This window comes from Danio aesculapii, chromosome 17, assembly GCF_903798145.1.
Source record: "Danio aesculapii chromosome 17, fDanAes4.1, whole genome shotgun sequence".
Taxonomy (NCBI): domain Eukaryota; kingdom Metazoa; phylum Chordata; class Actinopteri; order Cypriniformes; family Danionidae; genus Danio; species Danio aesculapii.
In genome coordinates this window covers 31,393,093-31,409,047 of record NC_079451.1, presented here as the reverse complement: position 1 = coordinate 31,409,047, position 15,955 = coordinate 31,393,093, and the positions used below count along the sequence as shown (strand labels likewise).

At 36.5% G+C, this 15,955-nt stretch overlaps 1 protein-coding gene across 5 annotated transcripts in view; it reads right to left on the bottom strand.

Moving 5' to 3' along the window:
- Positions 1-1,608: 1,608 nt before the first annotated feature.
- hspa12a (heat shock protein 12A) overlaps positions 1,609-15,955 on the bottom strand; it is a 62,896-nt gene continuing 48,549 nt past the window's right edge. For all 5 annotated transcript variants that reach the window (XM_056476578.1, XM_056476582.1, XM_056476579.1 and 2 more), the window contains 2 exons: positions 13,976-14,079; positions 1,609-9,226 (listed from right to left, as the gene is read on the bottom strand). In XM_056476578.1, the coding sequence (XP_056332553.1) occupies positions 8,595-9,226; positions 13,976-14,079 (736 nt within the window). In that variant the 3' untranslated portion in view covers positions 1,609-8,594. The remainder of the gene's footprint in view (positions 9,227-13,975; positions 14,080-15,955) is intronic.

Genomic DNA, 15,955 nt, shown 5'->3' with positions numbered 1-15,955 from the left:
AAAATGATAAATTTTTATTTTAAATGGTATTATGGAATATTCCATGAAGATATTTTTGCAAATTTCCTTCTGTAAATACAGTATTAAAACTTGATTTTTGGTTATTAATGTGCATTGCCAAGTATTTCATTTAGATAAGTTTCAAACTCTCAGACACATTCTCAGAAATAAAAGTACAAAATCTGTCACTGAGGTGGTACCTTTTTGAAAAGGTACATTTTTTTGTTTCTAACAGGTCCTTAAAGGTACACATTAATACGTAAAAAGTACAAATGTGCACCTCAGAGTACCTTAAAGGTACAAAAGTGAAGCTTAAAGGTACAAAAGTGTACCCTAAAGGTACTAATGTCCACCTGTATGGTACAAAAGTGTCCAGATTTTTACCATTATTTCTGAGTGTGTAGATTGGTTTTAACCCTCAGATACCAGATTTTCAAATAGTTGTAACTCTGTCAAATATTGTCCTATTCTGTCAAATCATGCACATCAATGGAAAATTATTTATAAATCTCCATTCTCAAAAAATAAACAAACAAACAAAAGCAAACAAACTGTAATCCAGGGTCTCATATCTGCCAATAAATCAATAAAATAATAAAATTAAAAAATCTGAAAGTTCTGGATTTAAGCATAAACTTTCTTAATTTTTCTCAATGTTTTAGAAAGCAACATATCTAAATAAATTAATCTTGACTTAAGGATGTTTAATTATATCAGACAAAACAACAATAGTTAGGAAGATATTGCTAAATCTTATATTTAAGAGCAAAAATTGCTTAACTTGTTATTTATTTTATCTAACCTGCAGTAAATTAACAAGAAAGAATTTTGTCAATAAAAACAAGCAGCATTGCTTACTTAAAATGATGGTTTATATTCATTCAAATTAGCATTATATTAAACTACCACCCGATAAGAGTTTCTCATGCTATGCTTAAAATTCTAACACGAAACACGGTTAATGCACAAGGCTGCACATTGTGATCAACAGCTGATTTACAGACCAACATAAGCAATTTCTTTCATTCAAAAATGTGCCTGTCTCTGTCTGGCTGACTATATTTTTAACTATGAAAAATTACAACCAAGGTTGACAAAATATTTGACAAACTGTAAATAAATGCTCATATTCTGCATAATGTCCCAACAAAAATCTATTCAGTTAACTTTATTGTTTTTACAAAGTAAAGTGGACTGAACATAAAACGATCTCCAACAAATTAAGAATTGTGTTGTTTCAGCTCATTTTAAATAAGTAATTTGAACAAGCAGCAAAAGTCATTTTGAGTCTATTTAAGATAAGAGCCTAATCCCCCCCACCCCCCCCCCCCCCACACACACACACACACACAAAATGATTTACTGGATTTAAGGCAAGTGGTTGCAAACTATTTATATAGGCTGAATTTAAACAAACAAATAAAATGTAGTGATGTTAAACTTCATTTGTTTGTTTCAATTAAGCCTACATAAATTGTTTGCAAAGACTTACCTTAAAAAAAATAGTAAATCCAATGAATCCTTTTTATTTCAGTGTAGAAGTAATCACAGATTTAAATGTGAATAAAGCTTTAGCACAAGGCCACTCAAGGAACCACAAGAGGCGAATTGTTTATTTTGAAATACACATACTTTTTATTGGGTGACATTTTGGCTGTTAGTACTTGGCATTGATTGAAACACAGTTGCAAATCTTATTTTCGGATGTGCATATGGCAAGAGCAGTGACTCTGATTCACTGATTAAAAATAACCCCGCAGGTAAAGTACAGCATGTGAGTTTACAAAGTGAATGAAAGTCTACGTCAGCCATCTCGAATCTAAGTGAATGACTTAGGCGACTTTCAAGAATTTAAAGCACAGAATCAAGCAAACGATGAAACTCCTTATAACCTGCTCCTTTTTCTTTGAGCTAAAACCCAGTTAAATAAAATAATGCTGCATTCAAAATCAAATTCACAGTGAATTGTTAGCATCCCTCCCTGTTTACAGGGATCTTAATACTTTAGACAGAGTGATAATAATTAAACAAGAACAAAATGATAGTGCTCTTTATGTGACTTTACAAGCATATCATAGCAATAACTACATATAATAAAGAGGCTATACATTGTGTTATCAATAAAATATAAAAGCAAAGCTGCCCATGAACCGCTATGGTGCAAAAAAACAAGTATAAAAGCAAAAGTTTATTTTTTAACATTCACCCCATCAATACTCTCAGAGCAAAAAGAAAAAAGGTGTGCTTAACGCCACGAATCTGCACGCTCGTATAGATGCGATGACACTGTTTTCAGCCAATGAGAGAGTGATCTGTAGTAGCTTGAGTTTTTTATCCGGAGATCTACTGAATCTAAAATAGAATCTTTTTAATGAACATAACCAAACAAAAAACATAAATAATTTTGGTCACTCATGCGAATCGTGCAGAGCATATGCAATTATTTGCAATTAACAATCACATGAGCAGCAAATCCAGATTATATTTAGAGAAGCTTTAGCATTTTATCCTGTGTGTAAGCTTGCTGTTTTTTAGTTCATTTTTATATCAGTTATACTACATTGATGATATTTCGCTCACAATTTATGGTCGGTCTGTCAGATGCTTGGAATGACTATTTTGAAGGATCTTTCGATGTTTTTGATCCAGGATCTGTGCTATAATCGTAAATAACATCCTGGGCAAGAACGATTTGGCGCTTTTAGTCTTGTATTGCCATTGAAAATCAATTACATGATGTTCATTTTATTCCAAACCGCCAAAATAGTTGTTATATTGTTAACATAAATGTTGACATAAAATGTTCAGGTCTCATCACTTCAAATGATCTAAATGTCGATTAGTACATTTCGATAGCAACATTAATATTTTGCGGTTGAAGCATTGACGCGCACATTCCACACTGGCAGAATGATGAAGTACGGTAAGTGGGAATAAGATGTGGACTTTATTGCTTTCATTTAGTTTTTTACTGTCGCATTTATCTCAGCATCTTCCAAACTTTAAACACAATGATTGCCAGTCGTTTGCAGTATCAGAATATGATTTAACCACATACACACTACAAGCTATCAGTCACCTCATTTCCTCAAACCAAAAGAGAAATAAACACAATGTTGTACTACTTACTTCAAAAGAAAGCTGCGAGTAAAGTTGTTAAGGTCAAGGGTTTTCAAGTCTTGCGATTCTAAAAATCAATAAAAAAGATAAACAAAGGAATTCACACAACTGCATATGAAACTGAGAAAATGGGAAATGGAAATTAGAGATTTGTTTGGGATTAAAGAGTGAGTTTTTTGGTTAATAGGGGCTTATGTTTGGGTTAAGCTAAATGTACGGTTTTGGGAATTGGATTAAGGGTGTGTTCAACTTGCCATATTTGGTTTGATTAAAAATAACTCATTAACCATTGAATAGTTGAGATTCGGGCCATTTCCAAACAAGCTCTGGTGATGTTTCGCTGAAATATGAATGCAATATGAGCCAAAAATAGGATGTGATGTCACACAATGAAACCATAAAAAGACAGAATGCTTAAACATTTCTGGTTTCTCTTGTCATAGTCACATTGAAGTGCGTTTACATGCACATTCTTAACCTGATTATGCATAAGTGGACAGTCCATGTGTGGTCACACTAGAGTTAGAGCATGCAAAATTTTGTGTTACAGCCCTGCGAAAAGGGGCGGGATTAAACAGGATTATTAGACATTTAAAAAAAGAAAACGACTGGTCCATATTTTACATTTCTGCGGCACGAGCTTGCATTTCCGCTCTGACTCATTAGCGTGCATATGAATGGAAGTCTATGGAGAAAAAAGTCCAGTGTGACCGCAGCTTAATAGTGTTTTAAGGCCATTCAAGAGTTCACATTTAGCTGATAATTGATAATAAAGCGTGTTTGGCATGCTGTTCCAGGAGAGAGCCCTGAGCTCATAAGATCTTAGAGCCTAGGGCTCCCTTCCGTTTGCAGGGCAAGAGGGGAGTTTGAGCTCAGGTAGATCTCGAGAACTTCTCCGCTGTTAAGGCAAATGGGGGATTAAGGATTGCTACGATGATGTCCTGCTGATTAGGAGCTCATCTATGGTGCCGATTTGGTTTATTCAATTCACCTAGAGTACATGTCTTTGGACTGTGGAAGGAAACCCATGCGAGCACGGGGAGAACATTGACTCCAGACAGAAATGTTAACTGGCTGGGTAAAGACCTGAACCAGAGCACTAACCACTGGGCCGCCGTGCCGCCCTATCAAGGAGAAGGGGAGGAGATAGAGTGGAAGGAGCGATTCTTCAAGACGAAGATGACTAAGGTAAGACACTCTGGTTATTTATAGTGAGTTAGGAATTGTCTGATTGGTGAATCATGCATTAGCTAATGCGGAACCGGGCATAGTCAATCATAAGCATGTGATTCTCTCGAAATTAGTTTATAAATGAACTTCACTAAACAGCATAACTATAAACTGATCATCACAGCTAGATATTTGCATCTTATACTGATTTTACCAACATGTAAATGGATTTAAGCCAAAACAATCTCTCAGCAATTTGCTACTTTTTGATTTAGTGGCTAATGCGTATGAATTTGTATGATCTCATTCATACATTTTAGTCGTTCCTCAATGACAGTTGGGTTTAGGGGCACACATTTTTGTATGAATGAAATCATATGAATTTCTATAAATTAGCCACTTTTCTGACATACATAAAATAGCTATGTTTCCTTGTGACATCAGGCTGATTTAAACACATCCAGACAGAGCAAACATTTTGCAGTAAGGGAGTAGCAAACATACCCCAAACACAGATGTTTTCTTAACCCAAACAGTTCTAAAAAGGTGTTCTTATCTCATAGAGTTGAAGCAGCACTATTAAAATACTGGTCTAGGCTAATATGGCAAACAGAACCGACCTACAAGTGTGAACACACCCTAAGTTTCAGTTATTGGGGTTATGATTGGGTTTGAATTTGGCTCATATCCAAATTAAGCATCTGGATGAAGGCTGGTGAGAATGGAGGAAAGAAAGTGTGCTCTTAAGGCCTGCATACACACACCGCTCATAAAGCCGCTAATGCTAAAACAATGCTAAAAATCTGTACAATAATCTTTAAATACGGTATATACAGAAATAAACATTTTCATTCATCACATACTCTCGAAAAGAATCTCAAATTTAAAAAAAATAAAAATAAAACAAGAAAATCAGTGGCTTCTCTTTCTAAGGATAAAGGCAACTAGCATATAGCGATGGCTATCATTTCAAATCATGTTGCAGGTCCAGCTAGCGGCTTCTCATGTCACGGCCACTTCAAAATGAGGACTAAAATTCACATTCCAGGATTTATGCTTTCTCATTCCGCTTCAATAATATGAAAAGATACACTGAATTTTGAGACAAACAAAAAAAAGTGACCTCAAACTCCTGCCAAATGGAATCGATGTAAGAGTCCAGAACTCCTACAAATGCCTCAACACGTAAAAAAGAAACACAAAGAAATTGAGATAACGATACGTTGAAACAAAACAGACAAAAAAGTTTGAGATTTTTGTTGTTCTGCGTAGTCCTGTAACACTAGTGTGACAAACATTTAATAATTTTGTCACGGGCATCAGCACCTTTGTTTTATGTGTTATGTGTTTAGGTACCATTCTCAAAGTTGGTTGAAAATGCTTGAGATTAGCACATATTGAGTTTCAGTTTCAGTCTAGCAAACTGGTCACCAGTTCAGCAGCCAAAACCAGGCTTTGGAGGTAAAAGACCAGAAGTTTAAGAGCAAAGCAGTATATTTTGTAAGAGAATGATATTATATTTCCACCATGATGTATATATAATAAAACTGATGTAGCTGCCTTAACCTGTACTAATAAATGGTGTTATCCCCAATTGCACTACTAGCAATACGCAGCTGCATTTTGGCTCTATCCATGCAGAGATTGCATCTCTGTGCTGAAAATAAGCTACTAAGACTGCAGAGAGACTGCAATAGAAGCATACAGAGAATAACAGACAGAGGTGAGCGTCAATGAGACAAAATCAACTCAACTTTGGCCAGATGTGAAGTTGAGTCCATTTTGGGTCTGGGAAATGAAATAACCAACTAAAATGAAATGAATGGCACAACTATTCAAGCAAATGTCACATGAAAGGTCGGCAAATGTGTATTAGTTGAGACTTCGAACCTACAACTGTCATCTCCTGCTCATTCTCTATTTTTAGTTTTCCTTTTCTTTTACTTTCCTTCTACACCGCAAAAGTAACGTTTTGATCAGTATTTTGCCTTGTTTTCCAGTCAAAATATTTAAACATACTTTAAATAAAAATATCTATTTCGGAATCAAAATTGCATAAAATATTAAGGTTATTTTTCATAGTTTTATATGTTTTCTTCAATATATGAGAGGGAAATGATAAAAATACGTTTTAAATGTTTTAATATGCACTTGATTTCTGACAAAGCATCCTTATCTCAGTATCATGTGATCCTTTCAGAAATGAGCCAAATATGCAAAGGTTCTGTTGAAGAAACTCTTAAAATTTCTCAAAACGTTCTATGGATGATTATTAGTTATGTGATCAAGTAAATCATCATTATTGTTTTAACATTTTACTCAAACACATATCCATAAAATCTAGGGAATTTTCAAGTAGTCTCTTAATATTCATTCATTCAATTTCTTTTCAGCTTAGTCCCTTTATTAATCAGGGGTCACCACAGTGGAATGAACCGCCAACTTATCAGGCATGTGTTTTACGCAGCGGATGCCCTTCCAGCTGCAACCCATCACTGGGAAACATCAATACAATCTCATTCACACCCACACATACACTACGGCCAATTTAGCTTATTCAATTAATCTATAGTGCATTTCTTAATATGTCTCTTAATATTTACAGGCAAATGTTAACTGACTCGTAATTTGAGACATTATTTTTTTATTTTGTTTTGTGGCATTATGAAGTACCTTCGATCAATTTAATGTTCACTGTAAGAAGTGATTAGTTACTTAAAGCAAGTAAACCATTTGCCTTAAAGACACAAGTTGACTTTACTTAAAAACAATGTAAGTGAACCCATTAAGAACCTATTGGAAGTGTTAAGTTGACTTAATTTAAAAAAACATGCAAATTTCACTCACTTTACAGGCCAGTAGCCAGCCTGGTGAAAGGGACGGTTCTTTTTTTTCTCAAAATGTAGACTTTTTTGCAGATATACGCCTCATTTTCTATTTAATTTTGAGGATTAAATACTACATTTTAGTGACATTTTAAGCTGGATTAGCTTGTCGGATGGTCATCATAACCACACTTTTCAATGTACCAAAATATTTCCTAAAGATTTGGAATAAAGAAATATTAATAAATGGTTATTTTTAAAATACTAATTTATTACATAGTATATCATTAAAAAAAATAGGAATCTGTTCAAGTTTTAAATTAAAAACTGTAGTCGATTGTCATTTATTAGGCAAAAAACAAACTGGCTCGCACATTCAACCTTCCGCAGTCAGAATTTGGCCATTTCTATAATAAAAAAATGAAAACATAATAATAATAATAATAATAATAATAAAAACTTCATGGTTTTTCTAGCGTTTCTTGTAAAAAAGTATATTTGATTGAAGAGTCGTGTATAGCCAAATTAGTATTCAAATTCATTTTAATATGGGCCACTTTTGGTGCTTCACACCTTTTTATTGGTCATTTTTTGTTTCAAGAATAAGATCCAAGATTTTGAATAAAAGTTACTTGTAAATAATATTTTCTCTATTTAAAAACCAATACATTAGTGAAAGATGACTTCACTTACAGTTGAAGTGAGAATTATTAGCCCCCCCTGTTTGTTTTTCCCCAAAATTTTGTTTAACGGAGAGAAGATTTCAACACATTTCTAAACATAATTTTTAATAACTGATTTTATCTTTGCCATGATGACAGTAAATAATATTTGACTAGATATATTCCAAGACACTTCTATACAGCTTAAAGTGACGTTTAAAGGCTTAACTAGGTTAATTAGGTTAACTAGACTATAAAAAATTGCTTATTGGGCCTAATAATTTTGACTTTAAAATGGTTATTAAAAAATGCTTTTATTTATATAAAAATGCTTTATTAAGGGGTTATTAATTCTGACTTCAACTGTACATTCACTTACATTGTGTGTTTTCTTGCACAGCTGGATGAAAAATAATAGTTAGCATTGGCCAAAACTGATTAGCTGAAGTCACACTGACGTGACAGTTGATTCGACTTGGTCTTAAAGCATTTTTCAATGTGCTATTTTAACAATTTATGATGGTGTAGCAGTCAAAATAGTACAAATGAGCTCATATAGAGGACAAATTCTGGACCTTTGTGATTGAGGGGTGGGTCTTTTGAACCACCCAAATCCCCCTTGGCTACAGGCTTGCTTTAAAAAAAGGTAACTATTCAATTTTTACAGTGTATCCTTGTCGGATAAATGATGAACTTTTTCCAGAATAAAAAAAATCAAAAGAAATATATATAATCGTTTTAAGGATGATTTAAAGATTTCTTGACTGGAAAACATGATTAAAATACTAAGTTTGTCTGCAGTGGGTGTTTTCCTTATCTACTGACCAAGGAAATCGATGCTCGCTTTGACAGTACGAGATGTGGCCACGTCGACAGCCATGGCTCTGATCTCGGTGTCTCCGAACTGCATGAGTGTCTGGATCTCTCTGCGTGCCGCTGGACTCTCAGTACCGCTCACATCCAGCTTCAGCGAGCCGCACTTCCTCACGCCTGGGTCTGTGATGAAAGTGACCGACTCTTTTTCTGAGCAGTACACATGGATGACGATCACCTGCTGCGAGGGCTTGGCCGGTGTATAGCTGCGCTTCACTGTTTCGCCCAGCGCCACTGACTGATCGGCAGAGATAAACGTGTCGAAGACGTCAGTGCACCAGCGCATACCGTCTTTAACCAGCATCTTTTCAGGTGGGTGTTTGCCTTCCACAAATCGGTTGAGGACGCCGACGCCGTAGGTGAGCGGAGAGCGGCGCACTTTTATAATGCTAGGATCCAGGCCGAACAACACCGCCCCCTTCAGGATGGTCAAGCCCACGTCGTGTGGAATAATGATTCGGCTGCGGCCCTGAAGCATGTTCTGGACCGCCTGCTGCAGCAACGGAGACTCTGCGAATCCACCCACCAGAAAGAGGAACTTGATGTCTGTCACTTCAGGCCTGTCAAATAATTCAGCTGGAGAATAAACGCAGAGAGAGAAAAAAAAATTAGATTTTGACAAACTCACAAGATTTATCAGAAAACAGTTAAAGGGGTGCTTGATTCTGATTTCAACTTGTAAACTTAAGTTAGTGTGTAAAGTTACTGTTTGAACATGATTTGTTTGGGCCAGTGTTCCATCATTTTGGTCTAGTTTTAGATGTAAAATGTAACGTAATGTAACCCAGGTCTCATAGCAAAATGCAATGGTTAAACCATACCTGCCAACATTTGTCCCTGAAAATGTGAGAGACCGGGGAGGGGGGTTTAGGTTCGGGGGTGAGGTGTCTGAATAACACCGTTGAGAACCGGGTACTGTGTACTGTGATGTTAGTAACTGTACTATGGAGCGTGTTTCAGGCAGCCGCTGCCATCGTATCCTATACCAAAGTTGGCGACTCAGGGGGTTTACAGACTGTACCAAAATGCTGAGGACCCTGAGGGGTTGAAATTATGGGAGTTTTCCAGGAGAAATTACAAAGCGGGAGGGTGGCGGGAGAAGGGTCTAAAATACAGGAGACTCCGGGGAAAAACGGGAGTGTTGGCAGGTATGGGTTAAATACACATTTACTCATTACAATCAATCAACGACTATTTTACATTTTGGTGAACTAATAGCTAATTTAAAGTTAAAAAAGGCCAAATTTGCCTTCATAAGGTTAGAACAGAATTCAGATAGGAAGCAAAGTTTTGGGAAATTAGGTAAAATCTGCAAACCAGTACTTAAACTTGGGACCCCCAAAGTGTAATGGGGCTTTATATCAGCGCACTGACCAAGAGGTTATTAGTGTTAACAATTTTAGCAGCTATTTGTTTAAATTTAAGCAACGTCATTGAGCATTAGCCACATTTGCAATGTCACGACTCTCCAAAGTCAATACAATTTTTTTCTTTTACAAAACATGCTTCTTAGGACCTATAAAAAACCGCTGGTAAACTGTGAGAAATAAATTTGTGAGTTGAATAAAATTAACTTTACAAGTCAATTCAACTTAAACGACTTTAAATTTTGAAGTCAGGTTAATGTAATTGAAGTAAAAACTGCTCAATAAGGTTCATTTGATTCATCTTAAAAAATAAAGACAACCCAAACTTTTTTGTGTATTGGTCATTTGATTTTTTTAAGTGTAGAGACTACAAATAACTTAATCCTGAATTTGTGACATCCCAAACTCAAAAATTTATTTAAATTCAAAATGTTTAAAAAAATAAAAAAAATAAAAAAATGTACTGAGTGCAAAATTAATTTGCACACGGTAAACATTGATGAAGTGATGACCTTCATGGCCAATCTCAATGCTAGCGGGAAATGGACGTTTTATAAATGATAAGTCTAATACAGTGAAAGAACCAGTTCGTTAACTTTTGTTTAAAGTTAAGTTTACTAAATGGCATCTAAAACTTGTGTTTGGGAAAGAAAACGTTAGCTAACTAGTGCCAGTTCCCTTAACTTGAAATGAGAAAATGAGGTCTTATATCCCTTTCTATTTTCACTATCCGTTCAGAACGGACTTTTGGGTCACTCGAAAAGCAGTGAAATTATAAATTTGTGTCACTTTTTTTCGCTGATAAGATATACAGCCAAGTACACAACAATACACCAGCAGATACCAATACTGGGTGCCTCCAGGCAATACTTCCAGGTTTCTTCTCACCGCAGCTTCGCTTTCGCTTTTAAAATGGCGGCCGTGTGAAATCAGTCTATTAAAGCCAGTTGTGTTTTTTGGGGAGGGTGTTCATAGAACCAGAAATTCAACAGACTTTTTAAAGAGAGCTTTTAAGAGAACATCAAAAACTGTGTGAATAAATCAAAACCTGTCTTAAAGGGTGCATTAAGACAGGTTTTGATTTATTTGATGCAATCAAGCCTTTAAGAATGAGCTGACTGTCCACCTTTAACCATGAAAAGAATGTTACATGGTTTTGAGCAAAATGACTAAAAGCAGTTTATAAGCAGTGCTGTTTCTACTTGTAGTTTTGGTATGAGCAGATCGCAGCTGCGCTCAACCAGAAGAGACAAGAGCAGAGGGACTGAGTTCTGACCCACTTCTCGGTGTGTTGAATTATTTTTGGCAGATGGTTGAGGCTCCTCTGACTGGGCCAACGTTCATCCTAATTGTGTCTCCCAGCGGCTCATGAGTTTATACAGCCTTACAGATCTTACTAAGGACTGGAAAGCACTACATGACTTCTGCCCAGACTTTTGCTGACTGGAGGAGTTGGCACTAGTAAAGACACATTTCACTGTTAACCATGTATGATAAGCACAGACTACATCTTTTTAATGTTTGATCTTTTTGGGCCAAATTTAGATTTCTGTTTATGTAGCGTGATGTAATGTAACCTAATATAATATGTCATTATTTCACTGTGAAAAAATAACAGTTTATGATGAGCACAGAATACATCTTTTCTAAAGCTTTTTTATGCTGTTTATTTGGGCCAGTCTTTCATCATTTTAGTCTAGTTTTAGATGTAACACAACACAATGCAATGTAATTCAATGTAACGTAATTTAACAATGTAACCCTGGTCTCATAGAAAAATGCGATGGTTAAACACACATTTCAGTGTTTCCTCTAACATGTTTTCCAGCTGTGGCGGCAGGACTTTTGCCCAGACCTACTTACTACCTATGGTGTTATTTCAATGACAAATGTCGTGAGTCCAGTATTACAAGTCGAGATCAAATTTATGCAATACGAGCATGTGAATTTGTTTGCTTGCACGCTGATTTCCTCTATTCGTGCACAAAACTTCATGCACACCCTCAAATATAGGCTGGTCAAGTGAAGATTTTCCTCTGCGCTCTCAAATAAACGCTGCTGAAGTGCAATTTAGTGTGCTTCTGTAACAAGTATTTCTCCAACATTTATTATATTGGCTAGGAATATTGATGAATGTCTCCAATAGACCTACAGAGCGGCAATAATGTTTCCTGAAGTAAAGTGAAGCGGCTGTAAACTCCAGCAAGATAAAGTCATTGTATGCAGAACCATACACCTTTATCTATAAATAAAGCATAATTATGGAAACTGTGTTCATCGTAACTGAAAGCTACGTCGTGTTTGCTGGCCTCACGCATCACACACCTGTCAGTCGGTCAGTCAGAATGTCACCTTAAAGGGTTAAACAAATAACGCACACAACTACTACGATTACAGAGAAGTTTGCGCTGTTATAATTCACTCGCATTTTAATATTTTTTGGTGCGATTATAACCCGCTATTTAAAAAAACAACAACTGAATGTTTTAAATGACAAGCTGTAATGTAGCCGTGGCGGGATAAATTTTGGTGTGGCGCCCCACTATGGAAGAATGAATGTAGCAGAAACCATGCATTTACCCTTTGCAATCCATCAACCACTATTTTACATTTTGGTGAATTATTAGCTAATTTAAAGAAAAAAAAAAGGCCAAATTTGCCTTTATTAGATTATAACAGTATTCAGACAGGAAGCAAAGTTTTGGCAAATTGGGAAAAATCTGTGAACCAGTACTTAAACTTGGAACCCCCAAAGTGTAACGGTGCTTTATGTCAGCGCACTGACCAAGAGGTTATTGGTGTTAACAATTTTAGCAGATATTTGTATACATTTATGCAATACTAGAGGGTTTAGTGAAACCTTTGCAACAAAAAAAACTAATAATATAATCCCACTAATTAATAACTTTTTTTTAAGTACACTTACCGGCCACTTTTTTTTAATTAAGTACTCCTGTCCAACTGCTCATTTACGCACATGCCAATCACATGGCAGCAACGCAATTAATTTAGGCATGTAGACATGGTCATGATGATCTGCTGCAGTTTAAACCAAGGATCAAAATGAGGAAGAAATGTGATTTAGGTGACTTTGAACGTGGCATGGTTGTTGGTGCCAGACGGGCTGCTTTGAGTATTTCAGAAACTGCTGATCCTCTGGTATTTTCACTCACAACCATCTCTAGGGTTTACAGAGAATGGTCTGAAAAAAAGAAAATATCCAGTGAGCGACAGTTCTGTGGGCGCAAATGCCTTGTTGATGCCAGAGGTCAGAGGAAAATGGCCAGACTGGTTCTAGCTGATATAAAGGATACAGTAACTCAAATAACCACCCGTTACAACCAACCAAGGTATGCAGAAGAGCATCTCTGAACGCACAACACGTCCAACCTTGACGCGGATGGGCTACAGCAGCAGAAGACCACACCGGGTGCCTCTCCTGTCAGCTAAGAACAGGAAACTGAGGCTTCACTTCACACAGGCTCACCAAAATTGGACAATAGAAGATTGGAAAAACGTTGCCTGGTCTGATGAAACAGGAGATTTGCATCATTTGCAGCCATCAAATCTGCAGCAACTGCGTGATGCTATCATGTCAATATGGACCAATATTTCCAGTACCTTGTTAATTCTATGCCACAAAGGATTAATGCAGTTCTGAAGGCAAAAGTGGGTCCAACCTGGTAAGGTACTAGTAAGGTGTACCTAATAAAGAGGCCGGTGAGTGTATATACTATTGAAAACAATTATATTGAAACAACAAGTCACATACTGTATAATATACACATATAATAAAGTATATTACATATTTTAATACATTCCACGGTCCATTCCATAGCACGTAAACCCAGACAATGGACCCTCTAATCTCACTAAAAGATCTCGATCCCCTCTTAATCACGGGCATTCTATATCAATAACTGCAACTCATATGGCAATAAAATGGCCGAGTACTCACTCAGGTGCTGTATAATGTGGTCTATAGTTGGTTTGAACAGGGCATTCATCGCATCTGGGCTCATCCTCAACATGCCCTGTGAAGACCACTTCACAAAGTCCACACTGCAGAAGACAACACAAAGACAGAAAACAAGAGTTATCTACTGAAATAAATCATAACTGTAGCTTCACAAGGAGTCTTTAAAAGTTTTTACATATGGAAGACTAGTCAGAAACCTGATATTATTTAGTTTACATGACATAGGTTTTACAGTGCTATAAAAGTTGGCGCATGTGTGCTAATAGCTGTGGTTTCCAGTAAACAGATGCACCTATTCCCATATCACTGCGCTGTGCAGGATGATGTAGAACTGAACGAGGACTGAAGAACTGTCCCCTGTGAGACATAAGAGCTCGAAATCTATAACATGCAACTTAGAGTAGTCTTACTCATGCCTCACAAATGATCACCTCATTAGTAAAGAACACAAAACTTAACCCTTAAAGGCGCACTCAGGACTGTCTACTGAAGCTGTGGATTAAAGGTAATGTTGTGAATAATGCCCAGTATCTTTGTCCAGATCTATCATTTCAGTTTAGACGACCTCAGTGTATCATTATGAGGCATGGGTATTCATTTTATTTTGCCTCTATTTTTTTTGTTTATTTTAAAATTGTTGGTAGCCATTGATTTGCATTTTATGAATCACCAAAGATCTAAATTTCAGCTAAAAATCCTTGTTAAATTTCTACTGAAGAAAAAAAGTTCACCACCATCTTTACCAATAAGAAGAAACTTTTGTCAGCATTTATTCCTAAATATAATACAGTGGTCCCTCGCTATAACGCAGTACACCTTTTGCAGCATCGCAGGTTCGCACATTTTTTTGAGACAGTCCTTGCTGCAGCCCACAGATTGATGACATATTGGACCAGGTCAACTACGTAATGGACGATCGCCTACACCACCCCCTCCCCTAAACTCAACCATCACAGTAGCATTAGCGTTACCTTAGTGGGCAGTACAAGAATTGTATACATAGGTTTATATCAGGGTATGCACACTGGCGCCGCGGTGTCCAGCTATGACTCAGGGCACTGTTCATATTTATGCCGCACCACAAAGCGCCATCTGAATAATTTCATTTTAAATAACATGCGAATGTGCACGTCCGGTTTGTGTTACTTCCAACTGTCATGTGGGCGGCACATCTGCTTTAGTTTTGTGGATCAGTGACTGCAGGAAAAACAACATTACACTGCATTGCAAACATCATCTGCACAAAAGCTAAAAAGCTCTATGAATCTTTTGTTGACAGTGATGACTGCCGTTGCATCATCCAGGTGGATGCTGCACACTGGTGGTGGATGAGGAGATTCCCCCCAAAAGTGTGTAAAGCACTTTGAGTGTCTAGAAAAATCGCTATATAAATGTTAGACATTATTATTAACATTCTCACATTTTCCAAATTATACTACGAGGATAAGCCAGATACCTGCCTCGCATTTATATATTTCTATTAGGTCTTTTTCTTTTACTCAGGAAGCAGCTTCATGATTAAGAAGACTGATAGTCAAATATATTTTTTGAGAATCTTTTTGCTTTGTAGCCAGATGATGACTTTACAACCAAACAACTCTATAATAGACAATAATTGAATTATCAGTCAAGCTGGTAGCAGTTTATAATAGACTCACTCTCCTGTCATTTTTAGATAGTTCAAAGGCACCCCTTGATTATAGGTGTTTAGCACATAGTCAGCAATCGCACACACAAACAAACAAGGCATTCATTTAGCTGACGTGGTCATCTTTATACAGCTTATTGAATGGCTGTGTGTGTGGTATTGACAGCAGTCATGAATAGACAGATTAACTCTCCAGGGGCTGCAGGTCACACATGCCTGACCTCAAAAGAGACAGACAACAATTACAGCAAAGGCAGAGAGTCAGCAGGAAACAGTCAATAGAGAAATACACTATGTATGATTTAATGAAT